The 22,088-nt window shown below is 60.8% G+C and overlaps 1 protein-coding gene across 1 annotated transcript in view; it reads left to right on the top strand.

The window, feature by feature from the left end:
• Nucleotides 1-22,088, top strand: part of SLC4A2 (solute carrier family 4 member 2) — a 39,828-nt gene that overhangs the window by 1,124 nt on the left and 16,616 nt on the right. Inside the window, exons 2-3 of the mRNA XM_063121544.1 lie at nucleotides 1,185-1,271; nucleotides 20,832-20,976. Coding sequence (XP_062977614.1) covers nucleotides 20,917-20,976 — 60 coding nt within the window. The 5' untranslated portion in view covers nucleotides 1,185-1,271; nucleotides 20,832-20,916. The remainder of the gene's footprint in view (nucleotides 1-1,184; nucleotides 1,272-20,831; nucleotides 20,977-22,088) is intronic.

Genomic DNA, 22,088 nt, shown 5'->3' with positions numbered 1-22,088 from the left:
TAGAGGATTCAGACATTCTTGCCTGAGAATAAATCCAGATTGGATTACCGTGGGGCTGTCTACATGGGGCTGCCCTTGGTGACAGTCTGCAACCTTAGAAGTAGTCCAAAATGCAGCTGCTCAGCATTTCCCCTTGTTCATCCTTTTCTGCCTGTTCATTTCCAGGTGTGGATGTTAGCCCTTTAAGCCCCGAGCGGTCTGAGATCAGAGCACTATCCTGTGTCATACAAACCTGGCCGAGGTCCGGTGTCAGGGGTGGCCCACTGGGTGGGCAGGACAGGGGAGAGAGGGCCTTCTCAGTGGTGGGGCCTTGCTGGGGCTGGCCGGCCAGGCTTCCCTCTCCGGCAGGCTTTCGAGGTGTAGCGTTTTGCTCTCCTGGCCCGGCTGGCTGGCTGGCTGCTGGTGGCTTTCTTGCATTTTATGGAACATTTTCAAATTATTCAAAATACATTATAATTTCTTATGCTAATACATTATGTAAGCCTGTTTGCACCAGTTTCTGGGGAACATGGGTGGGAGGGTGCTGTTGCACTGTGTCCTGTTTTATGGCTCCCTGATTGACAGCTGCCTGGCCCCTGTGTGAACAGTGCTGGACTGGATGGACCCTTGGACTGATCCAGCCTCAGGGCTTGTCTGATGTTCTGAGCCACTTTGGTTATACTCGATAGAAAAGCGTGGTGTAAATAAATTTTAGGTTGCTCTTTTCAAATGCTGTTTGCAGTCATAGGATCATAGAATAGCAGAGTTGGAAGGGGCCTACAAGGCCATCGAGTCCAACCCTCTGCTCCATGCAGGAATCCACCCTAAAGCATCCCTGACAGAGGGTTGTCCAGCTGCCTCTTGAAGGCCTCTAGTGTGGGAGAGCCCACCACCTCCCTAGGTCACTGGTTCCGTTGTCGTCCTGGTCTAACAGTCAGGAAGCCAGTCTTCTGGCTTCGTTTGTTCCTACTGTTTTAATGTTGCATAATAGCTATTGGGTTTTGTTGTAAGCTGCCTTGAAGCGAGTGGGGTGTGGCATGGCTGTGGGCCAGGGCGCAAGTGGTGCGCCGCTGGCTAGGGGTGGCCTTGTGCGCAGTGGTGGGGCAGGGGGCTGGTTCCCTCTTGGGGGGCTTGGTGCTCCCCGTGGTGGTGGGATGGGGGGGGGCGCACAGGGGCTAACCCCATCCTGGCTGTCTGTTTTGCAGCATCCTGTGGAATGGGTCAGAGTGGCTTGGCTGTCCGTTGTCCTTCCTGAGAGCCGGAGGTTGCGCTGAGGAGGCCTGGCTGAGGAGGTGAGTTCTCTTCTGCCCTCTGGGCTGGAGGGGCGTGTGGGGACCGGTGGGTGTGGAGGCTGCGCCTCCTCTTTGGGCTACAGGGAATGGCGGGGGTGGGGGGCGAACAGCAGAGACTTGGGTCCCATGTAGTTGTAGGCGACCATTTCTCTCTCCCGCTTGCTCCAAAGGGAGTGAAGACGCAGGCAAGCAGGATTGGGGCCTTTGGGCTTACTGCCCCTGGATGTGGTGCTGAAAGCATTGCAAATGTGGGATACATTTAGGAGGGGCGTTGGTTGGTTGCTTTCATAGAATCATAGAATAGCAGAGTTGGAAGAGGCCTACAAGGCCATCGAGTCCAACCCCCCGCTCAATGCAGGAATCCACCCTAAAGCATCCCTGACAGATGGTTGTCCAGCTGCCTCTTGAAGGCCTCTAGTGTGGGAGAAGCCACAACCTCCCTATTATTATTATTATTATTTATTTATTTATTTATTTATTTATATAGCACCATCAATGTACATGGTGCTGTACAGAGTAAAACAGTAAATAGCGAGACCCTGCCGCATAGGCTTACATTCTAATAAAATCATAATAAAACAATAAGGAGGGGAAGAGAATGCAAACAGGCACAGGGTAGGGTAAACAGGCACTGGGTAGGGTAAAACTAACAGTATAAAGTCAGAACAAAATCATTGCTCTCCCTAGGTCATTGGTTCCATTTCTTCCTTCCCCCCTCCCCTATTTCTTCTGGGACATCGGGGCTTCAACAACTATAGAGAAGCGGCTGCCCCCCCCCCCCCCCGCTCTATATTTCCTTCTGGGCTTTAATCAGGACAGGGGGTTGCCCCTCCCGGCTCAGTGACCCAGTGGGAGGCATTGATCTGGCAGGTCAAACCAGCTAATGATACTCGGCCTGGTGTGCGTGCATGTGTGCACGCATCTGTTGCCCTACCTCCTCTGATGCTGTGGGCATCTTTGTGGGTGGGTGGGTGGCTTTACAGCTGCAGATTCAGCCACGATCCCCCACCCACCCACGATTTGTGGGTGGGTGGGGAGAAGTGACTTGCAGTGAGTCAAAAGGGTTAGGACCGCCTCTCCCTCCTTTGAAGTGCCCACTGGGTGTTACTGTGGACTGCAGGATTTCGGGGACGGGGACGGGGATGTGGGGGGCTGTCTGCTGAGGCTAAGGCACGCCCTTGGGGGCCTCATTCCCTCTGTGTGCCCACATGGCGCAACGTGTTCTGTGCTGCCTCCTGCTTCTGCCATGGGGGTGGTTGGAGTGGGGGCCAAGAGTCCTGGGTCCGGATGCTGTAATTCCTGCCATCGGTTTCCTTTGCCTCGCCAGAGGGAAGAAGGGGCTTTTGCACCCACCCACAGCCCGTGGGGGCGCCTGCCTCCTGCCGCCGCCTGTGGGAGTGTGAGGGCAGAGGAGGGCCCCCAGCCCTGCCGGTGAGAAGGAAGGCTCTGGGCTGCCTCCTCGGCCAGGCCCTTGGGGAGGGCGGCCGAGGAGGCAGCCTTGCGGCCAGGGCTAGGCTGGGCCTCCCATCGTTCACAGCCCTTCCGCAGCTGTGATGCTGGGGGAGGAAAGGGGGAGGCGGAATTCCCTCCCTGTCTGGATGGGACGCGCGTGGGCTGAGATCCAAGGCCAAGCCCCACCTTCACCACGGACTCATTTCGTAGCCTTGTGCTGGTCAGGTCTCTCCCCACCCCCACCCCGCTTTCTTCCCCTGTCAAGTGGAGGTCAGCGCCCCTTGCCAGGGGGGCTGCTGACACCATGAAGAGGAGGGCAACGAACTCCCCAGACTTGAACAGGGGCCTGTTGGGAACGTTTGGGCAGCAGATGCAAAGGCTTGGGGAGAAGGGCAGTGAGTGCCTGGGGGAGGGGTCCCCTCCATAAGCCTCGTGGAATCGAGGAGCCAGCGGATTGTGCCCGGAAGACTTGCTGGCTCTTGGGCCACAGCAGGGTCAACAGCAAGGCAGCCTCTGGGCTGCCTTGACCGGAAGACAAATCGGGCAAAGTTGAGAATACCTGGGAACGGTAATTCTCAAAACCAGAGCTTAACCAAAAGGCGGGCCTGGGTTGGTTGGGCTGGGTGGCGTCCCTGTGTGTGTGTGTCCCCGCCCCTGATTCTGGGAGGCTGCTTGGGGCTCCAGTGTCATTCCCAAAGAGATCCCCGGCGGTCCGACGGGGCCTTCCGCCGTTCCTATCCTTTCTTGGGCGGGTACTTTTGACTTGAGCGGTGGCTCAGTGCGGGGTGTGGTGGGGGGTGTATCTTTGACCCTGCTGGGATGGCCCCCAAGGAGCAGTGGGTACAACGATGACGCGCTTGCCCTGGCGGGACCCGCCCGCTCTGCCCTAGGGGTGCCGCTAGCCCTGGTGCCGGCTGGCCCCGGCCTCTGGCGGCCTCATTAGACGGCGCTCCTGCAGCGTCGGATCGCTTTAGTGCCGGCTGGAGGCTTGTGTGGTGGCCAGGAGCGGCCGGCAGCAGCCCGGAAGGGGCCCGGAGCTCTGCCTCTCCTGCCGCCCCCTCCTCTCCGGTTCTCCTGACCTGCCCGCTGCCGGGCCAGTGCGGCGCGCCTCCGGCTGTTCTGGCAGTGAGCCCGGTGCCTGCAGCGGGGCAGGAGGGCGGAGGGCCCCCTTTTATGTTCTTTGGGGTCACTGGAGGGCGTCAGGCTGCCTGGGGACCAGAGCCCTTTCATCAGCCTAACGATCTCTGACCACTGTCAGATGCCTCCATACCGTTGCAGGGAGAGGGGGGCGATCCCTGGTCCTTGCCCTCCTCCGCCCAGGTGCTTTTCCAGGCCTGTCAGTCAGCCTTTGGCGGGCGTGTGTGTGTGGCCAGCTTTCCGCCGTGAAGCCAGGTGACTGCGCAGTGCTGAGAGAATCGCGTCCACCTACTTCTGCTAGGAATGCTTTGGAGCAAGCTGCCCCCGGCCCCCATTTCTTCTAAATGAAGTTGGGTTCCTTGTGATCTCCCGACCCTCAAGACAGTTGGGAGTAAGGGTGTGTGCAAGACAGATGGGAGAAGGCTGTCCCAAGGGGAGAGATTTTTGGAGGGGGCCTTTGGAGGGAGGGAGGGAGGGAGGGACCTTTTCCTTGCTTTCTCAGTCTTAGTTGCCCCTCAGCCTGCAGAGCAGGCAGCTGCATTTGACAGCTCAGTGGGGCAGAGGCCTTTTCCTGCTTCCACATCCCTCACTGATTCTTCTCCCTGGAGTTATTTGTGGGGGAAGAAGGACCGAGTGAAAACCAGGGCAGAGCAGGGCAGGGCAGGGCAGGGGACGGAAGGAAATGGCTGCGTTTCTGAGCAGCCTGGCTTCTCTCCCTCATCCCTGATGACCTCATTCTCCCCCCCCCCCCCCCCGCTCAACCCAACTTCCTTTCCTCCATGGGTTACTGACTGTGCGCCGTGCTCTTGGCGTTGGGCAGGGAAGGCACTCCAGAGCCACCGCCACTGCGGGACGTCCGTCTGAGTCAGTCTCTGGTTCGTGCTGGAAAATCCTGGTCTGCCAGATGGCCGGAGTGGCCTCAGCACCCTTTTCCACACAAGTCTCAGGGCAGGCATCAGAACCGGGAGGGCCCCGGGGGCTGATGCCAGCAGCCAACCCCCCTCTTCCTCTTTCAAAGAAGTGTGTTTAGGGGAGGGCAGTGCCCAGCCAGGCATTGCAGAGATGCACCCCACGCCTTTGCTTCCAGGCCCCGCCACGTCCAGAGCTGACTTGGGGGCAGGATCTGGCCAGCCCCTGACCAAAGCTTGGGGGAGACCCTCATCCAGTCCAGGGTTCAGGGAAGCCCTTCCGGGTGGATCCAGTGGAGACCCACAGCGACGGCGGTTTGTGGTCTCTCTTGTGAGATGCTGGACAGAGGTTCCAGGGAGCCTAAAAAGGTCCAGATGTTTCTGAGGTGCTCGGAAGGAGAGATCCAGCCAGCCCAGTTGACAGCACAGGAACCCCTCTCCCCTCCCCCATTTCTGCTGGGTTTGACTCGCAGCGGGTTCTCTTTGGACCTGGGGATCCAGACGAGGACGGCTGCGGGGCAATTTGGAAGTGCGCTGGCAGGTGGCAGAGCTGCGTGCTGAGGACAGCTGGGCGTGGGAGGAGCTTCAGGCCGTGGCCCCTCCCTTTCTCCTGGGAAAGGGGGCCCAACCCCCGGAAAGTGCTGCTTTTTTCTGCAACTCTGCCGGGCAGCACTGCTGTTGCTGGGGGGGGACGGGGACGGGATGGGGGCGTGCACATATGGAGCGGGGCCCTGTCAGTAGGACCCAGGTCAGGCCTTCTTCCTCTTGCGAGTCGCACGGAACTCAGTGCTTTGCGTGCAGGTGGTCCGTGGTCCAATCCTGGCATCTACAGGTCAAAGGGCCTTGTCAGGGGGCAGCTGATGGGAAAGTGCCCCCCTCCCTCGCCCCCGTCTGAGTGGACGGTGCTGGGACAGAAGGGCCGGGAGTGACCGGGGACCACGGCCTCTTCTGCGGCTCTCCTTCTGGGCGAGAGACCGGTGTGGAGGTGCCCCCCCACCCCCAGCAGTCGTGCCTTTCCATTCAAGGACTGGGGAGGCACCCAGCCAAAGGCTACTCTGGGAAAGCCTGGGGGCGGTTGTGCCTGGGGCACGTGGGTGTTTGCCCGGCCCTCTCTAGTGGGGGTGGGGGCACAGTGGGGGTGGAGCCTTGCCTTGAAGCGGAAGGAGCACTTTCTGCCGCCCCCCCACCCCACCCCACCAAAGGCAGCTCCGTTTATGATGATGGGGATGCTGTGACGCCGGGTGGTTTGGGAGTAATTACCCCCTAGCCAGGCGGCGGGGCCAGAATCGGGAGGGGCCGTGGGGGTCGCTAGACGGCAACCCTGGCATTAGGGCAATTTGGTTTACAGGCCAGGCGGCTACCTGCTTACGCAGCAGCAGCAGCAGCAGGACGTGTAATTGGGCGGGGGAGAGGTGAGGCACGCCTGGCCCCCTCCCGCCATGGCTGCCTGCCGGAGGGGGGGCTCAGCCTCTTCACTGCCGCCAAACGTTTCCACGGCCCTTTGAAATGGCGCCGGGCCTTTGATGTGTTTCTCCTCTGGCCATTTTACAGACGAGGAATGGAGGTGGAGGAATGGAGGCTGCAGCGACCAGCCAGCCTCTCAGCTGCACCCCTTCAGACTGCAAGCGTGTATGTGCATGCGTGCGTGGGTTTGTAACATGCTTTGTTGCTCCTCTGTCCAGCCCACGTCCAGCCCGGTGTTCCTGCTGGCACGGGCGTTCCATCCTTCCAAATGCCCCTCCTGCCCCCCCTCCCCGTGCCATGCCTCGCCCAGGAGATTCCAGGACGCCGCCGGATGGCTGTGTGGACTGCCCTCCATGGCATGGTGAGGAATGCTGCCATACCACGGCCTACCACGGGCTGGGGCAGGGTGCCGATTCGGAGGGCCCGGGGCGGCACTTTTCCAGTGCAGCCCAGCTGGGGCAGGAGGTGACCGTTGCGAGGGACGGGGGCAGAAATGCTGCTAAGGGCCTGCGTGGGTCTTGCAAGGCCTGTGGATGGATGAGTGAGGGTGTCCCCTCTCGCTGGCTGTGGTGACTGCCCCCTCCCTAACCCCCACAGCCCCCACACCCTCCTGGGATCTTCTGGGTGTTCTTGGGATCCCCCAAACAAGGCAGGGGACCCATAGACCATGCCCAAGGCAGGCTGGAAGGCCACGCCAGGTCCGTGCTGCTCAGTGTCCCTCCTCCACGTGCCCTGGCATGGCAGACTATTTAAGGGGTTAGTGGGGGGGGGGGATTCTTGTCTCTCAGAGCAAAGGTGAGGATTGGGGTGCTTGTTATTTCGGGTGAGTTCGTAAGGTGTTACTGTGTTGACTGTGTGCGTGTGAAAACACGTGGTGTTCTCGGGGCACGAAGTTGGCTGTGGTTGTGTGGGTGACCCTCTGAGCCGTGATGTAGAGGTGTGTTGCGGAGGGAGAGAATGGGGTGGCCGGCACCACAGCAGCCTCCCTCCCTCCCTCCCTCCCTCCCGCCCTCCCTCTTACACACAGACACAGCCTGGCCGCCAGCAACTGCCCACATCCCATCAGCCCCCTCTGCGTCATGTAGCTGATCCTTCCCTGCCTTTCTCCTCAGGGCAGCCCCAGAACCTGCTTGTAGGAAAGGCTCAGTTTAGGAATATGTGAAGGGATAAGCAGGAAGAAAGAGAAACTCTGAGCCTACACAGAGCACCTCTCACAAGCAGAAAGTGCCCCCCCCCCCCGTGCCGGGCAGTGTGACCCCCACCCGGGACACCACCCTTGAGAAGGGGAGCTCTGAGCTTCGCCTGCCTGGGAGGCAGCCGTGGCCCCCAGGAGCTTGTGCCGGGAGGAGCCGTGTGCGTGTGCGTGTGCGCGCGTGTGTCTACGGGGGAGGTGTGGCCACTGCTGGCTAAGTAGCAATTGCAAAGATTTAGCACTTGGGAGGTTGTTTGGAGAAAGTGCAACTCTGTTACTGAGTCGCCTGAACAAAGAGAGGAGGCCGCGGGAGTTGCTGCTGCTGCCGCCACCGCCGCTGCCACTGTCCCTCCCTCCCTCTCCCTCCCTCGGGCGCTCAGGTATAAAGGAGTGGCGGCCAGAGCCGGGCAGGCAGGTGAGGGACGCGCCGCGTGATGGAGGGCAGCCTCCCCCCGCGGCTCTCCTAAGCCGCTCCTCGGGGCACTGGAGCACGAGCGGAAGAAGCCGGCCGGGCTGGAGCTGGCACCGTGAGCCCTGCCTGAGGCGGACTGGGCCTGGCTCCTGCTGCCTGCGGGGCTTCCTGCTTCCTGCACAGCTCCTGGGGCAGGAAGCAGCTGCCCCCCGCCCCCGCCCCCGCCCCTTCACAGAGGAGCCGGCTGCCGGAAGACGAGGGAGCCATGGGGTGAGTGAGGGGTGTGTGTGCTGGGTTTTGGGTGCCGGCCGGGAGGCGAGGCGCGTGCAGAGTGCCCGGCTCTGTCAGATCAGAGGCAGCCCGGGATGGACCCCAAGGGTCTCGTTCTTTGGTGGCACTGAGCTGCCCTGGCATGGGTGCAGCAAGCCGCAGAAATGATGGGACTAGTTGACTTTTTTGTCTGTGTGGCACCCTTCCTCCCACGCGGGACGCATTTCCTTAGCCCCATTGTACAGGTAAAAACTGAGGCTGAGAATCTGGGTCCCCCTCCTCTCTCTCTCCCCCCCCCCGAGAGCTTGGTTCTCAGCAGCTGTGGGGCACAGTCCTCCCCTGCTTCTCCCTGCCCCACATGAAGGACTCATGACAGCCCAGGGCCAGGATGGAGCCTGGGGTCATGATGGGACAGAGCATGAGCTGAGAGCCTGCCCGGAGTACCTTTCCGTCCCTGCAGCGCACGGCAAAGGACAGCCAGGGGAGGCCGACATGCTTCTGCACCAAGGGCGGGTGGGAAGCCGCCAGCTGAGTCTTCCCAGCCACGGCTGCGCCTCGGGCAAGGGCTGTGAGGAAGAGGAGGAGGAGGAGGAGGAGGTCTCGGGGTCCAAGGCAGGGACCGGCCCGCCCGGCTGGGCAGGAGGGCCGGGAACGGTTCTCAGCTGGGTTACAGGACGCCGCTGGCTTTGGAGCAGGTCCCTGCCACTGGCTCCCCGAGTTCATTGGCGCTCCCCCCCCAGTCCCTCTGAGCATCGCGGTGCACGTGCCAAAGGGGTCACCCGTGATTCATCCTCAGGATCCTGTTACGCGCTCCGCGGAGGAGGGCGGGGGAAGAGCTATTTTTAACTGGAGCTGAGTGGCTCCAAGGCTGGCTGGGTGTGCCTCTGCTGTGCCCGCCTTGCTTGCTTGCTTCGGAGATGCCCGGCTGGTTGCCATCATCCTGACGGGGGCGGGGGGGGGGAGCAGCTGCTGCTGGGCAGCTGGGGGGGGAACACTTCCTGCTGGAAACGAGGCCGTGGTAAGTTCAGGGCTGGGGGGGGCAGTGGATGTCTTTACCTCTACCACCTTGTCCGGTGGCTGGGGGTCCTTGCTCTTTTCAGGGTACAATTGAGCGGGGGAGGGGAGTGTTTGCACAGGAGCAAGCGCAGAGAATGGGCAGAGGAATCACCTTGGGGGAGCCAGCACCGTTTCGCCCTTCCCTGCTCCGAAAGGGCGGTTTTCCAGCCCCGAGTGGTCTGTGCCAGGTCTCCCCCCCCTGCCCCCGTTCCCCCGGTGCGGTGTGCAGCTGCAGGATCCTTGAGCCCTGAGGCGCTGGCTGCTTGGGCTGGGATGGCAGAGGACACGCCGTGCCCAGGGGGCTCCGTGGCAGAATTTGGCTGGCGGCGAGCCGGCTTGGCCAGGACTGGCTCCGACTCCTTCCCCCGAGGCTGCTCTGGCCCTCTGCTGAGTTGCACACGTCACGCAGCTAAGCAGAGCCTCGTACCGTGCAACCTCATTGTGCAAGCACAGGATTGATGGCTTGGATCAGGGCCCAGCTTTCTGAGCACCTCGGCTTCCGTGCTTGCTGTGGAAAACAACTTTCTAGCCCTCATTGTGGATACAGGAATCATAGAGTCGGAAGGGGCCTCTAAGGCCCTCGAGCCCACCCCCCTGCTTGTTGCAGGGATCCACCACGAAGCATCCCTGGCAGCTGGCTCTCCCAGCTGCCTCTTGAAGGCCCAGCGGGAGTTCCGGATGAGACCGGCAGGGCTTTGAACCCCCCAGCCAGCCCAGCCCAGCCCAGCCCAGCCCTTGACCCCACGGCTGCCGGGAGCAGCATTAAATGATGCAGAGCGAGTCCAGGTGTGGAGTCTAGTGTGGTTTATTCCCCTTGCAGGCTTGAGAGAATATTCCTGCCCTCTTGTTAGGCTTTTTCATGGCCTAGCTGTGCACTCGCCCTTGCTGCTCCTGTTGGGTATCTGCCTGGCACCTCTGGCAGGCCCTGCTTGAGCCTCTGCTACCAAGAAAATCAACATTTCTTGAAAGGTTGAAGCCGTGGGGTGGGGGTTAAAGTATTTGCAGTGCTTACTTACTTATCAAGCCTAAACATATTTTACTGCTTTACAAACAAAAAATGCATCTTTTCTAACATAGCATATAAAATTCTCCCATTTGGTATATTTATGAAATCATGCATATGTTTACTCAGAAGTAAACCCAACTCTGTCTAGTGGAGCTTACTCCCAGCATTGCAGTCTCAATGGTGTAAATTCCTTTCAGTGCCATGCTATACATGTCTACTCAGAAGTAAGTCCCACAGAGGTCAGTGAGACCTGCTCCCAGGCAGATGTGTACAGGGCTGCAGCCATGGTTTTGCGCACGCTGGTGCAGGAGGTAAGATCATCCCCCCCCCGAAAAAGGCCAGCAGCAATGCACAAGCAACGAGCCCCCCCCCCCGGACATTGTACAGCAGCCCCCCCAGGTCTGGGGGGGGGCAACTGGTGGCCCTCCAGATATTTGGGCTCACTCACAGTGCCTCTCAGCCCCAGGCAGCAGTGTGACCCTCACTTTAAGAACCCTGTAAGGTAGAGGGTTAGTCTGAGAGCAAGGGACAGGTCCAAAGTCACTGGGGAGGGTGGGAGGGCTTTGCAGCTGGGAGGAGCATGCCTTTGGGGCTGGCCCTACAGAGGTGCTGCAGCCCCAGCACTCCCTCCTGAGGGGGCAAAGGGGCTCCACCTGGCAGACCATGCCCTGGGGGGCCTCACTTTCTTATGCCCCCTTATTATTATTATTATTATTATTATTTATTTATATAGCACCATCAATGTACATGGTGCTGTACAGATAACACAGTAAATAGCAAGACCCTGCCGCATAGGCTTACAATCTAATAAGTTGTAGTAAACAATAAAGAGGGAAGGAGAATGCAAACAGGCACAGGGAAGTGTAAACAGGCACCGGGTAGGGAGAAGCTAACAGTATAGAGTCAGAACAAACTCAATATTTGAAGGCTATAGGGAAAAGAAAAGTTTTTAGCTGAGTTTTAAAAGCAGTGATTGAGTTTGTAGTTCTCAAGTGTTCTGGAAGAGCGTTCCAGGCGTAAGGGGCAGCAGAAGAAAAAGGACGAAGCCGAGTAAGGGAAGTGGAGGTCCTAGGGCAGGCGAGAAGCATAGCATCAGAGGAGCGGAGAGCACGAGCGGGGCGAGAGATAGTGCCTCATGCTGAGCCCAGCTGGGCACTGTGGGCCCTTGGCTTGAGGGTCCCTGAGCTGCCCCACTCAGCGCAGGGTCCTGGGCCTCGGGAGCGCCATTGCTGCCCCGCCGTGGCGTTCCTCCCCTTGCAGGGGTCAGAGAGTGGCGCCTTTGCAGGGAGCAGCCTTGGTGCCCCGCACGTGCGGTGGGGGGGGCAGAATGGTTTCTCCAGGGCCTCGGCAGAGGTGGGAGAGGGGCCCTGGCTGCTCTGGGACTGGGGGGCCTGCAGCACTCCTGGGCTGCAGAAAGAGTGACGTTTCCTTATAAGAACATAAGAAGGGCCCTGAGGCTGGATCAGACCGAGGGGGCATCTAGTCCAGCACTCTGCTCACACAGTAGCCAGGCAGCCATTGGCCAGGGTAGAACAACCACCTGTCAGGGATGCTTTAGGGTGGATTCCTGCATTGAGCAGGGGGTTGGACTCGATGGCCTTGTAGGCCCCTTCCAACTCTGCTATTCTATGATTCTATGAAGCAGGACATGGTGTAACAGCACCCTCCCACCCATGTTCCCCAGCAACTGGTGCACACAGGCTTACTGCCTCAGATACTGGAGATGGCACATAGCCATCAGGGCTAGTAGCCATGGATAGCTTTTCTCCCCCCCCCCCCACCTTGAGCCATGGGGCTGCTAAGCAAGGGCAACGAGGCTGATCAGGGGTCTGGAAACAAAGCCCTGTGAGGAGAGACTGAAAGAACTGGGCATGTTTAGCCTGGAGAAGAGAAGGTTGAGGGGAGACATGAGAGCACTCTTCAAATACTTGAAAGGTCATCACACAGAGGAGGGCCAGGATCTCTTCTCAGTCATACCAGAGTGCAGGACACGGAATCATGGGCACAAGTTAAAGGAAGCCGGATTCCGGCTGGACATCAGCTTAGAGAGATGAGTACAGGGACAGTCCCCAGGCATGACACAAAAGGAGGCGGGTAGGGCTTGAGCCCAAAACCCTTGCTTTCGGGCGGGGGGGGGGGGGTGAGCTTGCTGTCCTGTCTTCTCGCTTTCCCCACAGACTTTTACCCACTTGCTGCCTCCTTCCTGATTATGTGGGGGGGGGGGGTCAGTCCTCCTGAAGGCTAGCAAGAGTCCAAAGCAGCCGCGGAGGGGGGGGGGGAGGCCAGTTTGGCGTCGGCTCCGCGCCCCGTAATCGCCTTAGCCGGATCAGGCAGGCCGGTTGGGGCTCGTCCCTGGAATGTGACTTTGGGAGTTGCAAAGCTGCCCCCCCCCCCCGCCGTCAGCAGCCCCAGCCTGTAATTAATGCTGAGGATGTCGGGGGGGGGGGGGGCTCCGGGGTCCTTGGCCGGCCTGGCCCTGCTTCTCTGGCTGGCGGCCCCGCCTCTAACAAGGGCCTTTTGTCCACTGCCTAAAGCCCCAGGAGAAATGCTCTGGGGGCCACCGGCTCAGCCCCCTTGGCAAGGGAGCGGCGGTGGCAGCGGCTGCCCAGGCCAGCTGTGGCATGGAGCCCGGTAGGCCTTGCCCGGGGGGGGGGCGTCTGGCTGAGGCTGGAGGCGAGGGCGTTGGGCGCCTGAGGGCGGGGGAGGATCCTGCCGGGTGCAGAGCCCCCAACGGCCCTGAGGCAGAAGCGCCCAGAAGCATCAGCCCCAGACGGGTTTTCGGCTAATAGTGCAAGAACCCTGGAGTGGGGGCCAGGAGGGCTGGCCGAGGGTAGTTTCCAGAAAAGAGTGCCTCAGACCCTGTGCAGAATGTCCACCGTTGCAATGCACTGGCAATGCCTGCTGGCGCACGGACAGTGATTGCAGACTGACTGTGCCTTCCCCCCCCCCCTCTGTTGAGGCAGGAAAGTGCTTGTCAGGCCCAGATTTGGGGTCCTGCACCAACCAGCATGCGGAGATTCTCCTTCCCACGTGCCTGCTCTAACTCCTACCCTTCACTCTCCCCGCTCCAAGAAAGGGTATCTCCCTAGCATCATCAGAGCCCCCTCTGCCCCCCACAGCTCCTTCTGGCAGCAGCCCAGGCCCCATGTTCTCTGCCCACCCTGGCTTCAGGTGTTCATCTTCAAGGGCTTGTAGAGAATGTTTGCAGTAGGGATGGGGGGGGGTCATGCTTGCTTGGCGTGTGGGGCCGTGGGCCTGTGGGCGGGGTCTTCATGCTCCTTGTCCCAATCCTCCTGCGTGGTTCCGGGGGCAAAAGCACTTTGCCCATACGGCCCCGAGCGCCTGTGGCGTCATCTCAGCCCTTCTGCCGTGGGGTGAGCCGAGCCCTGGAAGAGATGCCGGAAGTCAAGCCCCCAGTGAACATTGGCTGAAAGCAGGCCTGGGCGGTGAGGGACAGGCACTCTGCATGTGCTCAGAGGCACTCTCCTGCTCCTGGGCCCTTGAACTTCATCTGCACCGTCTGCCAGCGCCTCTGTGCCAGCTCTTTGCATGCCATGCTGAGCGCCAGGCACTCCTGGGCTGGGGGGCGGCATTCTTCTCTCCCTTCCTGCCCCTTAACCTCTTGTGCGCTGGGCTGGGGAAGGGGCGGGTGCCCCCCCCCCCGGACTCCTTCCGTGAGAATGGCGCTCAGGGCCGCTTCTCAGCTGGGCTTTCTGTGGGACCGTCTGGAATGCGTTCCTGAGCCTCTAATCCAGCCCTCCTGCTCTGCGCTGGGCGGCCGGATTAAGGAGAGGAAGCTGCTTGTCCAGAGGTCTGAGGGGCCGAGGGAGAGAGAGGGTGCCGGGCCCAGGCAGGCAGGTGCCATGGAGAGCCCCCAAGCCACCGGCCTGGGCAGGCAGCTCCTTGGGCGATGGAGGCCTGGCTGCAAGGCTCCATCTTCCCCTGGCTTGGGTGAGCCCCAGGCTCAGTTGAGGGCATCGTGGGGATGGGCGACCACAGACACCCCCTCTCCAGGTGCGTGTGCAGAGCAGGGGACGCACATGCCCACACTCGGAGGGGGGGGCGCTGCAGGCACAGGGGAGGGTCACAAGGGGGCAGGCGCTTCCCTGAGCACAGCTGGGATTTGCAGCAGGCACCTGCTCCCCCACCAGAGGGCGCCCTGGCCTCCTTATTCCCCTGCCCCCCCGTGCTCGTGGCTGAGCCCGTATGCGAAGGACAGCCGTGGGGGCCGCAGCCGTGGCGGTTGGCCTGACCAGCGTGTTGTGGCAGGTGGGAGGGAGGGAGGGACACCCCACCCCTCCAGCACTCCTTCAAGCGCTGTGCTTTGCTCCTCCCTCTGGCTGCTCCCCCCATCGCTCTGGACCCCCTCCCCACGGCACGAGGACGGTTCCTGTGCTGTGTGCCTGCATGGGACAAACAGGCTTGAGGGGACGGGGGCACGCAGCTCGCTCTGGGTCTGTGGTTGGAAGCCGCCTGCTCTGTGGATGGGGGCCCCACTTCAGTCCCCGCCAGCTTCTGCAGGCGGGGCTGGGACGGTCCCACCCCCACATCTGCCGAGAGAGACCCAGGCCCACCGTGGCCCACCAGTGCAGACTCTGCGGAGTCCCAGGGCAGCCCCCTCCCTCGGGATCCCACCTGTCCTCCAAGGCTCTGCCCACACACCAGCCCTGCGAGGCTGGGCCAGGCCAGGAGAGAGGGCTAGCCCCAGGGGCCACCCAGTGAGGCCTCCAGCCGAGCAGGTGTTTGAACTGACTGGTCCACCAGTGAGCGCTGCTTGCAGGGTGGAGGGGCCAGGTCAGCAGGCCGGGGGGGGGAGGCTGTGGCAAGCCCCTCCCTCTGCCCTGCTCAAGCCACCACGCAAGGCCAGGAAGGCAGCTGGGCCCCACACCGGCTTTCTTTGCTGTCCTGTTGAGCCCTCGGGCCACTTCTGGCGGCAGAAGATGTGCAGGAATGGGGCGGGGGGCATGTGTGCATTTCTCTCCTCTCCACCTCGTTCCAATTTTTTTGATAACAGAGAGCGCCCCACTTCTGAGGGGGGGGTGTTACTGGGATGGAGCAGCAGCGTGGTCCTGTTCCAGGACATCTGTCCAGGGCTGGGCAGAGGGGGGGCAGTTGACATGGGCCTACGATTTTGAGGGGGGGCTACTCCGAGTCCCCCTGGGCAAAGTTGCTTGATTTTTCTGTTGTTGATGATGAATTTGCTCAAAGAAAGGCACGTAAAGCATTTCTGAATGTGAAGAAGTGATGTCTTGTATACATCTTGAATAAAAGCGCTTGCCATCACCTTTTTTATAAATCGTTCTAGTTTATATGTATTTAGAACTGATTAAAAATACTTAATGAGCAGTTTGAAATGGGGCCTACATTTCCCGTCTGGCCCGGGCCTATGACCAGCTTTGCCCGGCCCTGCGTCTGTCTCAGCCTCTTCCAGGAGGGACATAAAAGTCAGCATGCCCCCCGCCCTCCTTCCTGCTGCGTTCCAGCAGGTGGCGCTCTAGGATTGCGGGGTGGGTGGGGTAGGGTCTGGGCCATCTCTGGGTCTGGGCCATCTCTGGGTCTGGGCCATCTCTGTGAAAAGGGAGAGGACGTCCTTCACCCCCCCTCTGCTGGCATGGGGGGCAAGGTGGCTTCACTGCCAGGCTGGGAGGGGGCATGTTTGAGGCTGCTGCAGGTTGGGGTAGTGTGTCTGTGTGTGGGGTGGGTGGGTGGTCAGGCTCCCCTGAGGAAGCCCCTGCTGTGGTTCAGGGCCTCAGGTAGGGCGCGGCAGGTGTCTGCACCCCACAGTGTTCCTGTCTCCGTGGGACAGGCTCTCTGGATGGATTTGGCAGGGGATCCGAGGGTGTCCCCCTCCCCCTTTTCATGTCCGGTCCTGCTGGGGGCCTGTGGTTGTGCTGCTTGGCTCACTTGCTAGAGTGGCCTGCTTTTGTTGCTCTGCTGCCCTCTGCAGAAAGAAAGAAGGGTGGGTGCTGCTTGTGGATGGACAGGTGTCTCCCGTCCCTAGGGGGACCTTTCCGTGGCAGGAGGGTACCGGGATTGCAGGCCGGGACGGGATGGGGGTGGCTGGACAGCACGAGTGGAACAGCGTGATCCCCCTGCCCCACAAGGAGGCAGCTTCTTCCACCCTTGCCCCCCTCCCGTTCTTTCTGTGACCCCCCATAGCAGCTGCTCCTCCTCCCCTGCATCTATATTCTCCATGCTGTTTCTCCCTCCCCCATACAAACATACCTGCTTTGGGGGGGGTATTTTAAGGTCCTCTGTACTGAGCCCTCATGGAGTTTGTGGGGGTGGGGGGTGCCCTGCCAAGCATCTCCCTGTGCCCCCCTCCCCATTGCAGGGCGGGGCCCTGGCTGGTGACTGCGGGGTGAGTGAGCGAGTGAGCCGCCCTCGTGAGGGAGAGTCACGGCTGCCGCCTTCCTCTTTGCCACCCCAAGGCAATAAAGGCTGGCCGGTCGGCCGGCCAGCCTCTGTCTGTCAACCCCAGCAGGAGCCGGCCCGGACACTGGGGCCAGAGGGGCTCTGAGGGCAGCTGCCGCCCCATGGCTCTGCAGGAGCAGCTGAGGTGAGTCCATGGCTGGGGCGGCTGGGCTCTGCGTGGCCCCACGGTGCAGGACGAGAATACGGGCCAGCCTCTGCTTGCTTGGCTGAAGGAGGCATGGGAGCCTGAGCACGTGGTTTTTGGCAGGCAGCAAAAGGTACTCTGCGCATGTACAGAGGTTGCTGTTCTGCATTGTTTTTCCCCGCGTTCGGGCCTGAGGCGGGCCTTGGGCTCCTGGGGAACTGGCACGCCTCTGGACAGCTCAGTCCTGGCTGGATCAGACCAGCTGCCCTTGGCCGCCTGGGGGGACCCAATCCCCCGCTGTGCCAAGCATTGCTCTTGGCGCTGACTCGCTGCTCACGAGCCCCGTGGCCAAGACAAACGTGGCCGGGCGTCGCCCAGCAGTGCCCAGCAAGACTTCCGCCTGCCTCCCTCTGCTGCTGCTGCCGCCGCTCCTCCTCCTCTTTGGGATGCAGGAATCTTCCTGGGGCCTGGACCCTGCAGCTGCATGGAGGGGGCGGGGGGTGGGGGGCTGCACATGGCGTAGGGATCCCGGGGGTTGCTGGCGGGATTCCCTGAGCGTAGTCTCCCCCTGGTCTTGGTCAGCTCCTCCGCCCTGGAAGCTCTCTTGGGCGCCCAGTGTCCGGTGGGGCGCGGGGGGGCGGGAAGCAGGTACCTTCCCCTGCCAGCCCTGTGTCTCCACTTCTGCCTAAAGGCCTGACTGGGGGCTGTGGAAGGAGAAGTGGCAGTGGGGGGGGGGGAGGCTCCCACATCAAGGCCGTGCCTTTGGGACACGGGTGAATCCAGCAGCACACACCCCTTGCCCCAGTGCTCCTAATTTGAGCCAGGGGTGGGTGGGGGGAGGGCAGGCTCGCTGGCCTTTTCCAGGGAGGGTCTCGTAGCCCTCCCTCCCTCCTGCATGCCCTCCTTGGTGTCACATCGCTTCCCCTCCCTCCCTCCCTCCCTCCCTCCCTCCCTCCCTCCCTTCCGCTGTCCCCGGCCTCCTCTGATGTCCTTGTTGTTTCTTTCATGAGACACGGATCCCGTCCCTCGGCAGGTCGTTGGCAGCGGAAGAAGCATCTCAGCCTCAGCCTCCCCCGGCTCTTGCCCCACCCTGTCAGCGGGGGACCCTGCCAGAGCTTGGCCCTCTTCCTCCTTGGGATGCAGGACTCTGCAACGGCGACGTTTCTCCAGGCCACGGTCTGGAGCCGCTCTCTGGCGCGTGGATAGAGCAGGGGAAAGAGGGTCCGTGCCTGCGGGAGCAGCCTTCATCCCGGCCCCGGGCTCAGTGGGGGCACCGGGCCTTGCTTGGGGCGGGGGGACGTGACTTGCCAGCAGGAGGGAGCATCCGCACGGCCTTTCGGGGTCAGAGCCAAGGCCCGGCCTGCCCCTCATGCAGCCCCCAAGGAGGCCCCGTCGGATGCTCTGGGCCCACCCCAGCCACGGCGATGCTCCTCCAGGCCCAGGCATGGAGGAGGGTCCGTCTGAGGCAGATGGTGGAGAGAGCCGTGCCCTGGGCCGGCCACTGCATGCCCGTGGCCACCACCAGAACATCCTGGACTAAGGCATTCCACAGGTTATTGGAACCTTGGGCAGTTTTATTTTGTTTCCCTTGGACCCGTTCCAGTCTGGGTTTAGCCCCACAGAGAGCCTTGGCCGCCCTGACGGAGGAGCTCTGTCGGGGGGGGGGGGATGCGAGGACAGGGGGGACGCCTCGATTCTCCTCGACCTCCTGGCAATGTTTGAAACATGGTCCTTTGCGATACCTGCTCTGTGATGGGGGGACGTGGTGACCCCAAGGTCCCGCACCTGTTCCAAGAAGCAGCATGGAGGGAGGTCTGCTTGACTCCCTGGCAGTGGAGCCACGGGGCCCCACAAGGCTGCAAAGCCCCTGGGGGAGCCCGTCTGAGTGAGGGGCCTCAGGGTGGGCGGCTGAACCTCTGCCTGGGCTCGTAGCTGGGCTGGATGAGGGCCATCACACGCCGACTGACTCTGGACCAGACGGAGGCACTGTGAATCAGTGCAGAAAGTCGGTGTTCCGCCTGTTCTGGAGGGGCTGCCCTCCCCCTGAAGGAGCCGGGGTGCAGCGGGGGGGGGGGGCACCGTCATCTAGCATTTCCTCTGGAGACCCCAGTCACCTTTTATCAGCTTCAGCTGGGATGCATCCCACCCGCCCACCACCCACCGATGGAGATAGCCTGGCCCCAGTGATGCGTGCTCTGGTAACCCCTGGGTTGGACTACAGTCATGCTTTATATATGGGGCTGCCCCTGAAAGATAGTTCAGAAGCTTCAACCAGTCCAGAATTCAGACTTTCGCCTGGTGGGTCCTCGGCGTCGCTGCCTCTTTCGTTCCACGCTCCGTCCAAAGTGCTGCTGCCTCCCTTTCTAAAGCCGTCAACGGTTCGGCAGCCACGTTCCTGACGGAGCGCTTCTGCCGCGGTGGCCTGTCCCTGCCTCACGACCTGCAGATGAAGCCAAGCTCCCAGCGCCATTGGGAGGAGGGGGAATTGCGACGGAGAAGGGGCTGCTCTGTGCCCCCCGCCCCACTCACACACGCTGCAATGTCATCTCGGGAGGGGGGGGGCTTCCGCTCTCCTGGGCACGGGGGCAAAGCATCCCATTCGCCTTGGCATTTCCGATGGGCTGTGTTGCTTTTGTTTACTGCCTGCGTGTTTATTGTTCATAGAATCATAGAATAGCAGAGTTGGAAGGGGCCTACAAGGCCATCGAGTCCAACCCCCTGCTCAATGCAGAAATCCACCCTAAAGCATCCCTGACAGAGGGTTGTCCAGCTGCCTCTTGAATGCCTCTAGTGTGGGAGAGCCCACAACCTCCCTAGGTAGCTGATTCCATTGTCGCACTGCTCTAACAGTCAGGAAGTTTTTCCTGATGTCCAGCCGGAATCTGGCTTCCTTTAACTTGAGCCCGTTATTCCGTGTCCTGCACTCTGGGAGGATCAAGAAGAGATCCTGGCCCTCCTCTGTGTGACAACCTTTTAAGTATTTGAAGAGTGCTATCATGTCTCCCCTCAATCTTCTCTTCTCCAGGCTAAACATGCCCAGTTCTTTCAGTCTCTCTTCATAGGGCTTTGTTTCTAGACCTCTGATCATCCTGGTTGCCCTCTTCTGAACACGCTCCAGCTTGTCTGCATCCTTCTTGAATTGTGGAGCCCAGAACTGGACGCAATACTCTAGATGAGGCCTAACCAGGGCCGAATAGAGAGGAACCAGTACCTCACGTGATTTGGAAGCTATACTTCTATTAATGCAGCCCAAAATAGCATTGGCCTTTCTTGCAGCCATATCGCACTGTTGGCTCATATTCAGCTTGTGATCTACAACAATTCCAAGATCTTTCTCGTTTGTAGTATTGCTGAGCCAAGTGTCCCCCATCTTGTAACTGTGCTATTGGTTTCTATTCCCTAAATGTAGAACTTGGCATTTATCCCTATTAAATTTCATTCTGTTGTTTTCAGCCCAGCACTCCAGCCTATCAAGATCACTTTGAAGTTTGTTTCTGTCTCCCAGGGTATTAGCTATCCCATTAGCTATTCTGGTGTTCCCTCTCCCCATTTCTATGATGTTTAATTTTTATTGTTGTTATAATAGTAGCCTATTGATGATTGGAAATGTGACGCCTTACGGCCTTGGAATCCATTTTGTGGACGAAGGTGTGGCTTGCAATTTCTCCATAGAAACAGGCGTCCCTTTGTCTCCCACCTGCCTTCCAAAGAACTCAAGGCAACGTGCCCCTCTCCTGCCCCCATTTTATCCGCACGCTAAACCTGTGAGGGTGGGCTGGTCTATTTCAATGGCCCGGGGAAGCAGTGGGCTCTCCCAGCTGAGAGGCCTTCAATGAGCAGCCGGGCAGCCCTCTGCCAGCGACGCTTTGAGGTGGGTCCCTGCGTTGAGCAGCGGGTTGGACTCGATGGCCTCGGAGGCCCCTTCCAGCTCTTCTCTTCTCGGGTTCTGTGAAAGACGTGGCATTCCTGCACCCCTTCTCAACTGTGAAATGGGAGGTGGGGAGGCCCGGCTCGAAGGGCATGAGGTGAACAGCCGCACAGGAGACCCCACCGACCCACCCGCACCCTTGTGCCCACCCGCTCTCTCTCTGTGCCTTCCTGCAGGTTATGGTGCCCTCACTTCACCCTCTGAGTCCCCGGGAGAAGGAGAAAGGCTAAGTGGCCACGTCCACCGCTTCCTTCGTCTGCCATGAGCCAAACACGGGGCTCCTCGGAGCTCCATCACATCATCTCCGCCGCCTTCGAGGGGGTGAGTAGCCCAGCCACAACGCTGCACCCTTCCTGGGTTTCGTGGGCGCCCCTGTGGCAAGGCCATCTCGCCAGGTGCGATCGGGCGGCATCCTCAGGGGTGGCGGCGTGTGGCTAGGCATAGGTGGAGCCTTGCAGGGCAGAAGACCAAACGCCCAACCTGCCCACCCGAAAACTGAACCACCTCTGCAGTCCCACACCAACAGGATGCAATACCCGCCCTCTGGAATGATGCCCGCCCTCTAGAACGACACCCACCCTCTAGAAAGCAGCCCCAGCAGCGGTTGCAGGGAGAGCAGGCCGCTGCCAGGCCCATGACAAGGCCTCGCTCCACTGCCGACTGCTCCGGCTGGGTGGGACGTGGGCATGGAGCGGACGCCCAGGGGGCCAAACAAGACACCCCCGGCCCCTTTCTGCTCAAAACAGCCCAGTGCGGGAGCGCCTGGATGGGGCTGTCTGCGGCTTTGGCCGGGCCAAAGGACGGGGACTGGGGTGGGTGTTCTCCTGCACCTGGCACATTGGGACCGCCGTGGGAATTCAACAGACACACTTTGTCCTGACTTGAAGGGTATGGGGGAGACTTCACCAGTTGAACGCCTGCCTCTCACGCAGCCATCAGCAGCACAGGTGGAGCCCTGTCACATGAGGGGCCTCGCTGAGCCCCACAGCCCCTACGTTGCAGGCCAAGGACCCCAGTCCAGGCCCCCAGTGGAGCAGCTGCTGAGAACAAGACATCTGTGCCCCAGGCCCCAAGACCCCCAGGGGGCTTCTCCCTCCCCCTCCCCACTCCGGCCCGTGCTGTTTCCTCTCCTCCCCCAAGGGAGCCCGGAAGGGGTGTGTGTGTGTGGGAAGGGGGCTTTGGCGACAGGTGGGGCGTAAAGGAGGCTTAAACCCTGAGCCAGAGGTGGGCGGATGAGGTGGAGCAGGCTGGCCCAGGGGGCTTCTGGGAGCAGAGCGGCTGAGCCGAAGGAGGGCTTTTTCCCCTCCATGCCCCACATCCTGCTTCTGGGCTTCCCAGTTGGGGGGGGGGGGACGCTGGTTGGCCACTAGATGGGCCCCTGCTCCGATCCAGCCCAGTACTTTGGACGTGCTTCTGATCCCAAGGGCCTGGGC

Source organism: Elgaria multicarinata, chromosome 1 (assembly GCF_023053635.1).
Source record: "Elgaria multicarinata webbii isolate HBS135686 ecotype San Diego chromosome 1, rElgMul1.1.pri, whole genome shotgun sequence".
Lineage (NCBI taxonomy): Eukaryota > Metazoa > Chordata > Lepidosauria > Squamata > Anguidae > Elgaria > Elgaria multicarinata.
Note: the sequence above shows the minus strand (reverse complement) of the source record. Positions and strands in the feature narration are given on the sequence as shown.